The following is a 16,646-nucleotide window of genomic DNA, read 5'->3' on the forward strand; positions in this document are numbered from 1 at the left end:
TCCTTCTGAGGTTCTGCACAGGTGTGATGCCAAGCTCCAATGGACTAGGCTGTATCTGCTCGCACATCTCACCCTAGACCTCCACCCGGCACTCCAAAACCATGAGCATCTTTGAACAGTTACAATAAACTGACTAAGGAAAAATAATTCTTATTTTCCCTTGAAAACTTCCCTTCTTGCTATCCTTCCTTGCCTCCACTTCATCTCCCTCAAAAATTCACCCAAGGTTAAATGATGGAGCAATGAAGACAGGAAAACTATCAGGCTGTCACTGCCAGCAGATTTAGCACAAACTACCATTTGATCTCACAGATCTAAAAGGACAAATTTAAGTACTTGAAATGGGCAAGATGCTGCTTCCCAAGAGGCAACCTAACACTTGTTTCCAGCACCAGGAAAATCCCATGGTACCAGGTCTTACACTCACTGTGCTTTTAAGTATAGAGGGTGATGTTAATTTGACTTCAAGAAAATTTTAGTTATAATTTTTTATTTCCTATGAGACCAATTACTGTAACTTCTGTTGTTGTGAAAGTCTTCATATCCTAGTGAATGGAGGAACCACAAGAACCTTTGGGAAGTCATACTCCTTTTTTGGATCCTTTTCCTTTTTCTGAAAGAAAAGCAGCAAAGATTCAGGTATAAAAGGTCATATTTAACTAATGTGCAAGAGGTCTTAAATACATCGCTATTGGGCAAACCCAGAAAAACTGGTGACTGCTCAACCTCTTGTTTTTCAAATGCATTTGACGAGTTTCTTCCTCAAAGACTAATATCTGGGAAAAGTATGACCAAGTATGTTACTACGAGGGTAATTGATAAAGTACTGGGTTACAAATACGCAACAAAGGAAAGTCATGAATGAAAACTTGCAAAGGTCAGAGCGTTTTCCTACCGTAATTCATACAAAAACTGTGATGACTGTTGAAGATCACACTTCTAAAACCAGACAGGGAGCAGCACAGACAGCTCCATGACGCAGGGACACCGCAGTTTCCATTGCCCCCCACAGCAAGCATGGGTTTCAAAGGGTCAGATGCAACATGAAGAGCAGTGCTAGAAATAGCAGCAGTAGAGCAATGTGTCCCATCTATCTCACTAGATGCTACAGGTCTGGACTGTGCAGGTGAATCTTCTTCCTTGTGAAGAAGCGTGAGGTCAGAGGGAAAGGATTCAAACAAGGAAAATCTCTTGTCAATGGAATATCCCCCGTCCCAAGGATGCCTGGCAGTTTCAAGCGGGCAGAACCCAAATGAGCCACTACTCTTGCACAGCTGCAGCGTGAGGGGCAAACAACCGAGGCGCAACGCATCTGCAGGGGGAGGGAACACACAATAAGGGCAGCAAGTGCAGGCAGCACTTGAGGATGAATCCATCTGGATCACTGCGTCATTCAGCTGCACAAAGGACTATTGTCTCAAGGACACCACTCCGGCAAGAAGGAAGGCTCCATGGATCTAACAGTCAAGGCACTTCCCTCGCCGAAGCAGATGGCACCTTGAGGTCACTTTTAGCTGCATGTTTTCCAAGCTCTGAAAGGAATCAGTAACATTTCGAGAAAGGCCTGCTTTTCAGCATCTCTTGTAGGCTTCAGAAACAAAGGAACAGAGTTCTACTACTGAAGGAATCTGAAAAAAAAAAACCAGTTCACACTACCTTTACGTTACAAATAAAGCATTTAAACATAATATAAAGAGTGCACACTAAGTTTGCTCCTTTATACAACATTTGTCAGCAACACAACATATTCCAAACATTTTCAACTGGTCTTACATTTAGTTTGTATACAGAAGAAAGCTTCCAAAAGATTAGCTCTTCCCACTGGAAGTAACAAGCACTCTGACACCAAGAGCCTACCAACATGGCTAACTCTTCCCAGAAATGGTTGGGCAACAGCAGGAAGTTTACTAACATTCTGTCAGCACCACAGGCTACGAAGAGCTTGACGAAACTTGCAGACTCTCAGGCGTGCCACTACATTGCTCAATCAACTCCACAGAAAACACTTCTTAAGTATGACCCACCCTCTACATTCAAGTATCAAAGTCCTGTTTAAAGTTGAAAAGTATGAGAAAAGCACAGTTCCAAACTCCTTGTCCTCTGCGTACAACTTAGGAGATCAAAATGAATATACATTTTCACTGTATATTTTCTGAAACAGCTGATGAATGTTTTTCATTCCCACAGAATTTCAGGGGCTGAAATACTCCAAGGAGACATTTCTGGAACAGACTATGTTCCTACACACCGCTATTTTTCTGCCCAATTTTTGAGCTGTAAGTCAGGGCTGTAGCCTCCACACTCATACACTTTCTGAATCAAAGCACCATTAAAAGGCAATTACCCACACAAACCTTTTCTAAAGCTTGTATTAATGCTACATTCTGGGATATGCTTTTTCTAAAGCATGGTCAATTGCTACAGTTTTCTGATCTGGTAACATTCATTTCATTTTAAAAAAAAAAAAAAAGAGAGAGAGAGAGATTGTAGAGTGAATTTGGTGTAGGTAGACAAATAAGAGCTGGTGAAATTACCAGACGAATCACCAGATTCCACTGTCTGATGGCAAATGCCCTGCAGCAGTGCTGTGCTTCTTAACTTTCTTTTAACTGAATCCAGTTTTCAAGCTGGACTCCTACCGACTCAACAGTTACACAGCTCTACATCATTTCCCACTTCTTTGATGTCTACATAACCACATCTTTAATGTCAGATGACGTGGGTTTTCCACTTGAACTTACCCAACCAGCCAACCCCCACCATGGAAGTGCACACCACAGCCTGGCAGAACCCACCTGTCCACACGCTCAGCACTCACATACAGCTCTTCAGCCACCTCTGCTGCTCAACGTTCACATGATAAAAGTTCCTGGGAAAAGACACGAGCCTTCCCTCACACAGTCATCCCACTAAAGCATTAAAAAGCTTGCACAGATGTAATCTGATGTGCACAAAGCTCTCCTCTGCATTGAACATGCCTCCATCTGAGGAGAGAGACATGGTTCCATGCTTGGCTGTGGCTCAGCACAGCTGCCGCTGCACGGTTCATCCCTGCAGCAATGCTTTCTCCTCTTCAGATGAATGCAAATATTGCAACAGCTTCAGAGGAGTACTACCAGGGTGCATTTGAGGCTATGAAGAGCAAAACACCATCTGACAGCCCTCTATAACTCCAGAAGACATCTCCTCAGAAAGCATATCCATACACCACCCAGGAGGCCACTGGCAAGCCAAAGGGAAGACTACTACAAGGGCTCAGAAGGCTTTCTTGTCTGAAAGTTTTCCACATACTATCATAGCAAATTTGATGTAGTTTAAAGTAAATCAGTCAAAACGAGAGAGGATGGGAGCCGCTGTGACTTTTGGAGACGGTAAATATAGTAGTTTCAGTTAACATGAAAGAAGCCAACAATTACACCATCTCTAGAAAACACAATACTGAAAAAAGATTATTTAGGGACCAAAAAAATGAACCATATCAGTAGATGAATGAGAAAGAGATATCGCATAGGAAGACAGCACAATCCTGTGTCCAAGAGCGGTGGGCTTGATCCTCTGGTAGTACTGGACTTCACGCTCCACATCCACCATTATCCAGATGCAGAGAGCAGTCGTGGGCCTGGGCTAGCAACCAGATCATCCGACAAAAGCCTGGTGAGCTACTTCCCCCAAAGCAGGAGGGCAATCTACGAGGGAGGAGAAATGGCTTTGTCTCAAACCCATGTGAGTGATGACAAGGATCCCCATCTTCTCCAGGGGAGAAACCTGGCAGGACGCAGCCATAGTAAGTGGAAGGACCACAAACCTCAGCAGAGCTGAACTGGGAGGGAAAAACACTGAGACAGCACTAGCCAGAAGGACCCACAATCTAGAGAGCTGCACCTTATCAGGCTTTTGAAGGTTTTACACAGTTCGATTGACCTTTAAGCAGTGTTTGACAGGAGAACTCAATAATGTTTTACCAAGCAGAGCCCTAAGAAACATTGTTAGTCTTGAGTCCCTTAAAGACTGGTATGATTACTGAGAAGACTACAAAAGGGACCCAGAGTACCAGAAGAATAATATAGTACCAGATCTACCATAACAGAAAAACGCATACATGCATAATGCTCTTGTGGCAAACATTTCAGAGTGAATGTCAACTTCAAATGTAGTTCCTCCATAATTTGGGTAAATCTCAGCAAGATTTACCATGATGCCGCTTGGAATGCAACACACTTCTGCATCACTCATGTGTTACAGCAGATCATTAGCCACAACAGGGGTCCCAAAACAAATATCCTCAGTGAAACAGTGGCACAAAGAATATTCAGTGCACTAAGGGGCACCAACACAGATCAGCAGCGAATACAGATACATGGATTACCAGAGCTGGAAAGGATTTCTCCATCAGGCTTTGCAGTTCCTACAATGATCACGGCAACAAGTAAATGTTGGGGAAAATACTTTCTATAAGGATTGTTACACCTGAGCCTTTAAGATCCTTCATGACTGTATATAAGCCTGTTTTATGAGATTAAGCCATAGCTTTTGGAATATCTCTCTTTTCAGCTCTGCTACAGCAAAAGCAATAAGAAGATATCACAGAACAAAGATTTCCATGCAGTCCTTTTACCCAGACTAGGATTTTCAAAAGATACCTATGTCTCCTAATCACCCCTCAAAATCTGAGTCCTGATATGGTATTTCTGCAACATGAACTCTGAAGAAGCTGCAGCTACCAGAGGTTTTTTGCTGGATGATTTTTCGGACGTACACATTTACTGTCATAACAAATCTCATTACCAAGTAGGGGAAGACTTTCCCTGAAATGAGCTTGCAAAGAAGGATAAATTAAAAATCTGAAATATTCTTTGCCTATAAAATACTAGAACACACTATGAATACATATATTTTATAAAAAGGTGTATCTGAAAGTCCCTCTTACATCAGAAATCAAAGGGCACTCAATACCCTTGCATCACATGGCAATCTATAGCAAGGTTTGGCTTTCAGCACTTTTATTCCTCTTCAGGAAGGCAGGACCTGCATCAAGAGTATTGGTATTTTAACTATCATTCACACATTCATAAAATATTGCTAGATCGAAGTATCTTATCCTTACATTAATACTGCAGAACAGCATATATTCAACACACAGTAAAGTACACACACCTTTTGCCTAATGCCTTATAAACCTTAAGGAAAGAGGGAGGCAACATGGCAGGAAGAAAACCAAATCTGGCAGTAGACTGGTGTTATTACTCACTACGGCCTCAGTCCCAGTTTAGCCTCCTCTCCCTTTGGTTTTGCGATAGGCTGACCAAAAATTGCACCTAAGCGTCTCCAAGACACAGCAATCATTTGATTAAGTGGGCAGAAAAGCATTTTTAAAATTCCGCAACTTCTTATGACACTTCTCTTTCCAACAGTCACCATCCATCAGTCCCAAATTCTAGAGATGTTCTATAAGCCCCTCAACAGCTAGAACTCATTTTTCAACAAAAAAAAATGACTAATTGTTTGAGCTACCCAACATGGGAACTTGCAATACCAACAGAAGCTGACAGCATCAGAACAGAAAGTGAGATTTTTTTAAATAAAGTCAGCAGTTTCAGAAGCACCTGCAAAGAACAGGGACGTCCTGTTTGAAGACTAGAGCAGGAAGCCAAGAAGTCAGAGAATCCAATAGCAAAGACCAGGCAACACATGAATAACTAATGTAGATTTCAACTCCAAGTTCAAGCAGAGCTATGCGAGCTCGGCATGACAGAGCAGAGCTTCTCTGCAACTGATTATTAGCAATAAGCAGTTACTTAAGAAATCTGTAAGCCATGCTCCCAAATCAAAATATGGAATTTGGTCGCAAACAATTTGGAAATACAGACTGTGGAAGACAAATAAATACTTTGCTGAAAACTACTGAGTCACTCCGGACTACAAACAACACATACTTCTGTCTCCCGACAGTTCAGTCCTGGAGCCCCTTCACACCAGCTCCCTACAACCAGCTCAGCCCTTCTACTCACTCGGAAGGAATCCAGCATACCTTCGTGGTAACTGGCGACAAGCAAGTGAAAAACAGGCCGAGAAACAGAAGTCGCTATACTATTAATGTTTTTCATAGCCAGCAGAGATGAGTGAATCCATGTCCACTGTAGATCATTGAGTCAGGACCTTGTTCCCACTGAAAATCATAGCAAATCTCCCAAATTTCCATAGCAACACCTAAACAGATCAAAAACAAGTAATGCAATGAAAGCCACAAGAGGAACAATGTTGTCCCTCAGACTGTGTGTGCAGACTTACTAGCATGACCACAAAATGTTGGCCTCAAAGGAGAATTGGGACCCTTCTCCGCTGGTGTTGACTGGCAGTGTCCAGCTGAGGAGAGCAAGATCACTATTAAGTTACATGTAAAAGTTAAAGGCAGGCATCTGTTGGGTGAAGGCATGTAGAGGTCTGGTACTCCAATGTCCAGCCGAAAAATGAATCTCATCTTCGCAACCACAACATTTGATCCACTGAATATGGTTAGAGAAAAAGGTCCTCCAAACCAGGTGCTGACATAGAGTACAAACTCAAGTTTGTAAAGGCATACTTTGTGCTTTGTTTTGGTCTCCTTCACAGGCGGAAGAACAAATGCAGGCAGTGCAGACGAATGCTTACACATTCACACATTTTAATGAAGAACATGCCTCCACAGTATTCACTAAAGGAAATCACTAAGAGACTTGTCATTTCCCATGTTCTTCTTAAAATACCAAATTAAAATACGTCTCAAGGTGTGGAGGTAAGAGGTTCCTTACAGATGTCCACAGTAGGAGCTTTCTTTCTTTTGAACACAAAAATCTTAGCTTAGCCTTCACTAAATGTCCTTGCCATAGAGGACATTCATCATCTAACAGGCTTATTTATGCAACAGCAAATTAAGTGTCCATTGCTAAGATCCTGGGTTGCATTAATGATAATATTAATATTAGCATATTCTCAGATATATCTTGATTACTCTTTAGATTAAGTGCTGTGCAGCTGCTAATAGGCCCCCTCTGGGGAACAGAGAAACTGAGATACAGGAACGTCACGGATACTGGTAGTGACTCTATTCTGCAATGGAATTAAAAGCAGAAACCCAAAGTCACGTGAATTCTCCAATGTCCACTACATACTGTACATTAAAACATTAATTACATGAACATATAATAGCCTACAACATTTGCCTCGTGCTTTGCTCCAGAGTCCAGCAATCTTGGACTGCTACAACTGGGAACATGCTGATTTTGTTTCTCAAGCAATTATATTCTGGGTTTCTAGCATGAGTACATAGACTATTTCCTTTACTATTTAATAGATCAAAGAGAGAAGTCATTAATAGTTATGGCAATGGCCCCAAAATCCCCAAAACAAAGGAGGTTGCTAGAGAAGAACCTCAAAAAATGCTGAAAAAACCCTACCTCCCAGTCAGTTCTGCCTTCGGTTCCCTTCTTTCGCCTCCTTTTCTCATAATACTCTCCTGCATCGTTAAGCCTGTTCTGAAACTCCTGATCTGCAAAGGCAACGCTTTCCTTCAGCTGTACCCTGAATGACCATCTTAGTTTCCCTTTGTGTAATTCCAAACTCAGGCTTGCATCCCTCTTGTACAACTTCTGCCCTTTTCTGCAACTAAAGCTTTCATCAAGGAATTAAAGGAATCCAATCCGATTTAATGCGACTTCCTTCTCTCCAGCTTATCTCTCTCTCTCCTTTTATCTTTATCCAATTCAAAACACAATTACATTGTTTTACATTAATTCAACAGCTACAGCCTCACTGTCTAGTCCTCTGACTGCACCATCCCATTCAGGTATCTTTGCGTTTCTAGACACAGCTGCTTGTCCTTCAGCCATCAGAGATACTTCTTGAATGCCTTAACCTCCTCCAAGAAGCATCCTCCCTAAACTAATCCACAAGGCCATCAGCTTTGGTTTGAAATCTCTGTTCAAGACCAGTTTTTTCTAACTCTGAAACACAGCTGTCCAAAGACTACTAGCAATGGATAGAACAGGGCATGGAGGCAGTCAGAGCATATTCAATCATAAAACAAAGACACGTGAAAATGTTATTGATGGAGAGGGCACATCTGCTGTGCTTTTAGATGCCACAGATCTTTGACTGTTAACTCTTCAGGGCAGGCATGGGTGCCTCTTCATGTGTGAGCAGAATCCAGCACCCTGCATCTTTATACTTCGTGTGACTTTTACCAGCCACCCAAAATCAACCATAAAAGTTAACTCAGTCCATAACTTTTACAAGCATTCTGGCAGAGGTAAGGGTGTTGGTTTTTTTATGGGATGTTAGACTTGGGCAGTCAGTATACTAGATTACTCAGCACACTTCACACTGTTACTGCAAAAATACCTTCCTAAAGGCAGCTTCTACAAAACTTCAGTTAAGCAAAGGCAGCTGTGCTGCTGGTCCACTACTGCCGAGCTGACTCAGATCTCTGGGAAACGGATGCAGTATCCTGCAATTAGGATGTAACTCTGCCCTATGCAAGGAACACAAAAAATCAGCACAGCTCCACGCGGTTTGGCCAGCTTTTGCTTCGTAATTTTCTTCCTCCAAATCACTACCAGTGACGGCATCCTTCTGTGGGTAACAGCCATCAGATACCATGGGAGAGAGACTGTCGATATTTTAAGCAGCAGAAGGAACCTTGTTATCAGGAGGAAACGTTGTAGTTGCATGCACAGCTTTACAAATTTAAGCTCAGTTTAGCCTGAAGACTGTTGTGAAGTAAACATTTAACCATTTTTTAACTCAGTAGTGTCACTTTTTTTTCTGGTTGGAGTAACATTAATACTAACAACTAAATGAGGATAACTTGAAAATTCTTCATGAGCATAGGATTTGGTGAACAAAAGTTGAGACATTCAGAGAAGCAAAGCCCATTAACTAATGACCTGTTCTGTAAGACCGGTATTCGAATCTTAATATTAGATCCAAATGCAATCATTACTACTTTTTAAATGGACATGTCACAAAGCACTTGAACTTCTGGGTGTTCAAGGGCCTTCAAAATGCTGAGAGATTTTTTTTTTTTTTTTTTAAACAAAGCATCCAATCTGGAACTTGCAGAATCCTATTTTATTGCACTGTATATATGGCCCTCACATCTGAGAAATCTTTACGTGAAGTTACATTCAGAGGCAAATACATACACTATGGAGAGCCTTTGTTATTTAGTGACACAAAAAGAATACAAGCTATCAGTGCTTAAACTTTATGGATTATAAAAAGAAATCCGAGACAATATTGTCAGCTATTTTGTTTCTTAAACGGACAGCAGTCAGTTGGAAGAGGAGGAAAGGGAAGCCTGCCACTCATCTTGGATGTCAGCTGTTTCCCCAAAGGCGCAATTTTTTTACGTTCTTCATCTACAACAGCACAGACTCGATGTGGTTTTGTCCTAGGTCTAACACCCATGGCCCACCTCGGATACGCTGCTCAGTGACTGAGATGGAAATCGCTGCGTTTTAAAGGGAACTGGGGTGGCTCTTTGTTAAAAGCTGTAGGGATTGGTCCTCACGTGAGGGAAACCTGAAACATACCCCGCCTGGGCAGCGGTACCCCAGCCACACCGCGATGCCAAGCTCGCGTTCTATTTCCAGCAATTCCCTTCCCATTTCCAGCCTCTATTTTTAAAAACGCCTCCGAGCCCCCCGCACACACACACACACACACCCGCCCACACTTCAAGCCAGAAACCGGAATGAAGCCGCAGCGACCCAACCCCAGCTGCCGCAAAGGCACCGCAACTTTCACCCCGCGGCTCCCCCAGCCCCCGCAGCCGCGAGCAGCGCGCTCCGCCCGCAGCACCGGCCGGCGGCCGGGCAGGGGACCGGCGGGCCCGGGCAGGGGACCGGCGGGCCCGGGGGCCGCCGCAGCCCGCCCCGGCGCTGCTGCCGCAGGACGGGCATGCCCAGCGCTCCCCCGGGAAAACCGGCCCCGCGCCGGGCACCGCTCCCGAACCACCGCGGCGAGGGCCCACCCGCGGGAGGGGTGCGGGCGAGCCGCCGCACTACCGCCTCGGCTGCCGCCCGGGGGGCCCCTCGCCGCCCCGCGGGGCCGCCAGGCCGCGGCGACAGGTGCCGGGGCTGCCGCGGCTCCCCCCGCCCGGCGCCTACCTGCGTCCGCGCCGCGCCGCTCCGCACCCGCGTGCTCAGCGCCGGCCGCCGCGCGCCGCCGCCGGAGACCAGCCGCAGGGGCCTGATGCTCTCTCGCTCCGCGAAGCGGCTCTCGCCCCGCCGCCCCGCCGTCGCTGTCGCTGCCGCCGGCCCGGCGCCTCCTGGGCAGGGGAGAGGCACCCGTCACCCGCTGCGCCCCCGGCCCCGCCGCTTCCACGGGGCTCCGCCGCAAGCATCCCCGCTCCCCTGCCCGCCCCGAGCGCGGCGGCGCTGCCCCGCGGCCGCGACTCACCTGGGGGAGCGGGCAGGGCGCAGAGCGCCAGGGAGAGGAGGCAGGCGGCAGCCCGCATGGCGCTGCTCGCCGCGCCGTGCGCCGCCGGCTCCGCGCCTGCACGGGCGGGGGGAGCGCTGCGGGGCCGCGGCTGCCGCGGGGCCGGGACTGCGAGCTGAGCTCCGCCCCGCCGCCGCCGCCGCGCCGAGCCCCCTGCGAGGGAAGGAGATGGCGAGAGCCGGCGATGCTCCCCGCAGAGCCCGCTCGGAAGAAGGAAGTGCTGGGAAATGTAGTCGTTTGCCAGGGCGTGAGGGACCGGCGCGGGACCGGAGGGGAAGCCCCGCAGCCAGGGGAACGCCGCAGAGCGCCCGCAGCTGCCCCCCACGCCCCCACCCCGTGGGGCGGCCCCGCTGCCGCACCGCCCGGGGAACCCCGCACGGCGCGCGCTCGCCGCCAGCCCGTGCCGCCGGGCGGGGCCCCGGGGCGTCTCCGCTCCCTGCCCCCGCCCCGCCCCGCCGCCGGCCCCGCTCGCCTCCGCGGCTCGTTCCTCTCCAGAGAAACCTCCCTTTCCTTCTCTATGACCTTTTTTTCCTTAAATTTCCACCCCCTCCTCGCTTTCTCCACTGGAGCGGCGCTTGGGGACAGAGCCGGGAAGGATCGCGACGCGGCGTCATTCGCGTCACGCTACAACGCGCTCTCCCGGACCGAGCCAGAGGCCGGAGCGAGCGGCAGAAGTGCCGGGGGTCCCCGCCATGCCGCCCCACACCCGGGGCTCTCCCGCGGCCCAGGGCTGGCCGCAGCCGCAGCCCGGTTCCACACTCCCACCTACCGGGAGGCCGCGGGCAGCAGTGCCGCCTGCCAGCACCCCGCACGTCCCACCTTTCCCAACTACGTTTCGTGTTGAAAACGGGACAAGAGCGGCAGTTGTCTAAGGCCCCCCCGCTCCCCGGCGTTTTCCGAAGCCGAGGATGCCATGGCGCACGGTGAGGGCGAGGCGGGAGGGCAGCAGGAGTGTCAGGGCAGAACGGGGGCAGATGCAGCTCCCAGCTCCCTCCCGACCCTGGCAAGAGGCTGCGGGGTCAGACCCCCCGCTGCAAGGTTTGCCCCAGTGGTAAGCGATAAAGAAGGAGGTGGCATCACAGGACAGGGCACTGCAACTGCTGCTCGTTATAGTTTGGAAGAGTAAATGAAGGGGGGAAAAAAAGCCAACCAGCAACCTTTTGATGCCGTAATCTTAAAACCATTATGAAGATCAATATTAATGGCATTGCTTGCACTGGCAACAGCCCGGACACCTGGCACCTCCATTTCTGCTCTTACACGCATTTCAGGCTGCCAGGCTGCCTTCAGTGGGCTCCCCCCACACAGGGACCACGCTCCCAGGGAGCCACTGCTGGGAAGGGTCAGGGCTCCAGGCCTGATCTCTCTGTAGGTCTTACCTTGCTTACATAGAGTATCTTAGTAAGGGAAGCAATTAGAGGACAGGTGAAGGAAACTCAGTTTCTCACAGTTTGTTTCCACAATACAAAACCAGACAAAATGATGGTTCAACAAGCAGAGAATGGGAGTAAGACAGGCAATGTAGGAGCACAGTATTGCATCTGCAAGCATGTATCAACTTCAAGGAGAAAGTGGCTAGTAAGTTTTGTGCTGCCCTGCTTACACTGCAGTCATACACTACAGGCAAGATGGAATATTACCTCCAAGTATCCATTAAATCCTCAAGCAGTTGCTGAAACAGCACATTATTAGCTTACAAAACTCTGCTGCAGGGTATCAGAACAACCACGGGTGGGATAGGTAAAGAAAACAAGAAAGTGCTATTTATTAAAAAAATAATAATTTAAAAAATCAGTACTACAATATGATGTTTCAACCTTTTTCTCAAAATTTGTAAATCCTTACGCTTCAGGGTGCAGCCAGCCTCTACAGTTATTCCCAGTAAGACCAAACTGTCCCCACTGGCACACTCTTCCACAGCTGCTTCTGTCAGCATTCCTGTGAGAATTCATGACATTGGGTATATATTACACCAGTTACGCAGTAGATACACAGTACAGTTAAACACTCTTTTCTTGGATCAGTACCTCATATATTTCCTCTTTTTCGTGCCATTACCATCATCTAGGTTCGGTGTAGATATCACACATGGAAGATGCACTAGCCAAGGCACGGCTGCCTTAAGCCAACAACTACAAATGCACATCTCCAGGCTCAGGGGATGTGGTGAGGTACGATGAGAGTAGCTTCATAGATCTGGGACTTTTTTAGTATGCCAACTCTATTTTGATCAAACCCTTCACTAATTTTAAGAATAATTTTTAAAACGTTTTTTAGAAATACAGCGAACTAATGCAAAGATAAAGGCATTTTTAAAAGTATGTGCGCTAGAAGCAATTGGCCAAAACAGAGCTGAAAAAAGTTTTCATGTCCCTCCCCTTGCAAACCTCTCCTGTTTATATCCTTCTCCCATTTGGCTAGGAAAGCACTTCTATGATAAATATTGAAGATTAATTCAAAAGAGAAGGCTTAAATAAATTGCAGGAATTTTCTATATCACATTGGAGGATCTGAATCACAATGAAGGAAATCCTGATCAGCATGCCTGAAGTCCCCTTTCATTGTACACAGTGGTTAAAAATGCATGATTTGATGGGATTAATCCTTCAGAGAAATAATGTTTTAATTTATTGATTATGAAATGAACCCTTTTCCAGGTTCATTTTGGAAATCAGGCACAGAACATAGATACTCACTTCCTGCTCTTACTTCACTGGAAGCTCCTTGACATTGCTCAGGACTGTGGCAGATGGTCTACCTCTGAGCAATAAGCTTTTTCACATCAGGGGGCAGGTTTTCTTCTTCTTCCAGGAAATCATAGAATATCTCAAGTTGGAAGGGACCCATAAGGAAACTGAGTCCAACTCCCTGCTCCTCGCAGGACTACCTAAAACAACCGTATGACTAAGAGCGCTGGCTCAGCTGCTCCTTGAACTCTGACAGGCTCGGTGCCAAGACCACTTCCCTGAGGAGCCTGTTCCAGTGACTGACCACCCTTTTAGTGGAGAACCTTTTCCTAATGTCCCATCTGAACTTCACCTGATGCAGCTTCATCCCATTTCCTCATGTCCTATCGCTGGTCACCAGAGAGAGGTCATCAGCACCTCCCCCTCTGCTAGACACCTTGAGGGAGCTGCAGACTGGGATGCGGTCACCCCTCAGCCTTCTCTTCTCCAAGATGAACAAGCCAAGTGACCTCAGCTGCTCCTTGTAAGTCCTGTCCTCAAGACCTTTCACCATCTTGATCACGCTCCTCTGGACACACTCTAATAATTTGATATCCTTCTTATATTGGGATGCCCAAAGAAATTGTTGTTTGCAAATGAAGGCCAACTTTCCCATGTTCATTCTCTTGCCAGTTAACGGTCTCTGGAATTTTATTACACTGAAAATTTAGGCCAATTCTCTTTTGAATGAGCAAGAACAGCTCTACCCTATGTTGCAACCCATCTTCACGACTTGCCAAACATAACAAGCACATTCTGTACCTGAACTACAATGGCAGAAAAATGAAGCCTGAAAAGCATATGCCAATATTTCAAAGGATCAAGAGAAAGTGGAAAAAAACATGCGATAAGTAGATATTCAGATTTTGATTTACCATAGGTATTCCAAATATTATTTTTGAAGCATAATTACTTACAAGTCATAATTGAACACTTAATTTTAACATCCAAGTGTTACTTCTCTCCTTTCCACAGAAGATAAGGCAGATACACAGACTAAACAGCTCTGTTGACATTGTACTTCTAATTTATTGGAATTTATCTCCTGGTTGTAAAACTGAAGCTTTGGTGTAACCACTATGGTAAGTAGTAGTGACTGCTATCATGATTCACAGTTTTAAACTGCCTAAAGTTCTGAAGAAATTAGCCCACTTTAACATGCTGAAAGAGTAACACATTTTTAAATGCTAAAAAACCTACATAAATTGCTTTGTATTTTTATAATTCCAATGAAATCTACATTTTCTGCTTTGAGGGATACACAGTGGAGCCTTGTGTATGCATAGACATGACAGAAAAATAACGCTGACTCCAGTTAAAAGAATGTTACAGCAACATAATGCTGTGGAAAATGTAACTCTCCTCCCAACATACAGCAACTTTTGGTTTCTCAAATATACCAGATTGTAACTGCAAACTAGGGCACTTTTTTAACAAACACATTCTCAGTGGTCAATATTCAGTCATAAAAGTTTATAAAAAGCATAGTAAGACTTTCCTGATAAGAGGCAGATCTATGAATATTTTGTAATTGTCTCTATTCATCTGGCCACCTGTTACCGTAAGCGTACCACCCTAAATGTTTCCATGTGAAAACCACACTTACATTCTGAATACGTGGTAATTAGATTTGCTTGTATCAGTACCAGTTACACATCCAATTACAGTCAACAGTGCATTCTGACTGCATGACTGATACAGCACTGACCTTTTTGACTAACGTACATAAAAACATTTGACCTTGCTGGTTACTCAGGTCAGAGCATGAATACCACCTCGCAACAGGAAGCACATGCAATTGTCATCTGAATAGAGAGCTTATCACACAGAATCCGTTTTGACATTAAATTGGAGGTACAGTCTGATCTGGAGCACTGCACTGGCCACTGCCTATGAGGACATTGCAAGGCTCAGAGAAAGACAGTGACAAAACCCAGAAAGATTAGGATCATTCAAGATGGTGATGAATGGATAGAAACACAGTAAAATGTCATATAGATAGTACAGGGAAGGTAAGCTGATGCTTTCTGTTCTGGCAGCACAGTGCGCAAGTAAGACAAAAGTCAACTGAATTAAAACTAGTAAATCCAAAGCTGATAAGTAGAAATACGCTTTCATTCAACAAGTATTTAGTCCATTGAAGTCTTTACTTGGGCTGTACTTTGGAATTACCTTCAAAATTCTCAGCATCTAGAGGGACAGGAAGCTCTTATGGACTGAAAAAACAACTGGACAAGCAGCGATGAACAGCCCGTTTTGGATAAAAGTGGTTCAGACTTCGTCTAGTTCTTTCATTCCGAGTGTACAAATACAAGTTTTTTGGTGCTGGTTTCATCCCACATCTAGTCATTGCACAGGATCCTTTTCGCACATCTTGTTACTGCTGCTCACCACTCTGGGAATTAGGAGATTGGGCTGGGTAACTACAAGTAGAGTTTAGTACCATGAGTTTCTTAGAAAATCAGGTGATGTAAAGAAAGCTAAGGTTTTTATTTATCTTCATTTGATAAATATTATTATATCTCTGTTCAATAAAGAATCATTTGGCTTCATGGCAAGTGGTTTGGAAATCAGGGCACCAGCAAAGTAGAAAACGTTCAGAGATCTGATGCATGTTTTACAACATAGAAAACTTGCATTCACTTAGGAGCCTCCAGGTTAGATCTTCTGTAGTAACCCCTAAAATATGTCAGGCAAGTTATTTGCTAAAATTATCCTCAGAAACAAGCTAAACAGCTACTGAGCTAAACCAATCTGAATGCAGGTTACAGGATGAGATTCATGCATCTCTGTGGCCAGAAAAGTGTCGTTTTCCAAGGGCCATGAAGCTTCTGAGGCTCAAGTACCCTGCTTGCACACCTTGTACTTGAAAGATGAACCCCAAGTGACATCTGGGGATGGTGTGCCTGTTCCTGAAATAATGTGAGACCCACCTCCAAATTCCTACTCTAGCTGGTGGCTTGAACCACACAAGCAACTACCATCACTTGGCAAATTACTTCCATGGTGTGGCTCTCAACCTCTATTCTACTGGAGTACCACATTGCACAACTGTTCTGAAGGTCACAGAGAAAGCCTGGGTTCTAAAGTCAAAATTTCCACATATCAAAGAATATTCGAGACACTAGATCTTTAAGTAAGATCCCCCCTCAGCTCAAAATAAAAACAATAAAAAAAAATTTGATCAAATCTGACAGCCACCCAAATCTGCAGCTGCTTTATCCCCATGAAACTGGACTCAACCCAAACACCTGCTTTGCATCCCAAATCTTTTTATGGTGCTATATCTGGGATGCTCAGCATTTATTTTGGATAGCTGCATTCTCTAAAGTGGATACACTGTTGAATATCAGAAACCAAACAGTAACATTTACAGAACACATGGTAAACCCACCAAATATTAATCTTACATCCTTCAGAGATGTTAATCTGGTTAACGAACTC

At 45.5% G+C, this 16,646-nt stretch overlaps 1 protein-coding gene across 11 annotated transcripts in view; it reads right to left on the reverse strand.

The window, feature by feature from the left end:
• ADAM22 (ADAM metallopeptidase domain 22) overlaps window positions 1–10,867 on the reverse strand; it is a 137,756-nt gene extending 126,889 nt beyond the window's left edge. For 5 of the 11 annotated variants that reach the window (XM_055804257.1, XM_055804249.1, XM_055804247.1 and 2 more), the window contains exons 1-2: window positions 10,438–10,867; window positions 10,146–10,306 (exon numbers count right to left, since the gene is read on the reverse strand). In XM_055804257.1, the coding sequence (XP_055660232.1) occupies window positions 10,146–10,306; window positions 10,438–10,495 (219 nt within the window). In that variant the 5' untranslated portion in view covers window positions 10,496–10,867. The remainder of the gene's footprint in view (window positions 1–10,145; window positions 10,307–10,437) is intronic. The other 6 variants (XM_055804254.1, XM_055804252.1, XM_055804248.1 and 3 more) reach the window with 2 other exon arrangements.
• Window positions 10,868–16,646: the final 5,779 nt, after the last annotated feature.

The sequence above is a fragment of the Falco peregrinus genome, chromosome 5 (genome assembly GCF_023634155.1).
Source record: "Falco peregrinus isolate bFalPer1 chromosome 5, bFalPer1.pri, whole genome shotgun sequence".
In the NCBI taxonomy this organism is placed as follows: domain Eukaryota; kingdom Metazoa; phylum Chordata; class Aves; order Falconiformes; family Falconidae; genus Falco; species Falco peregrinus.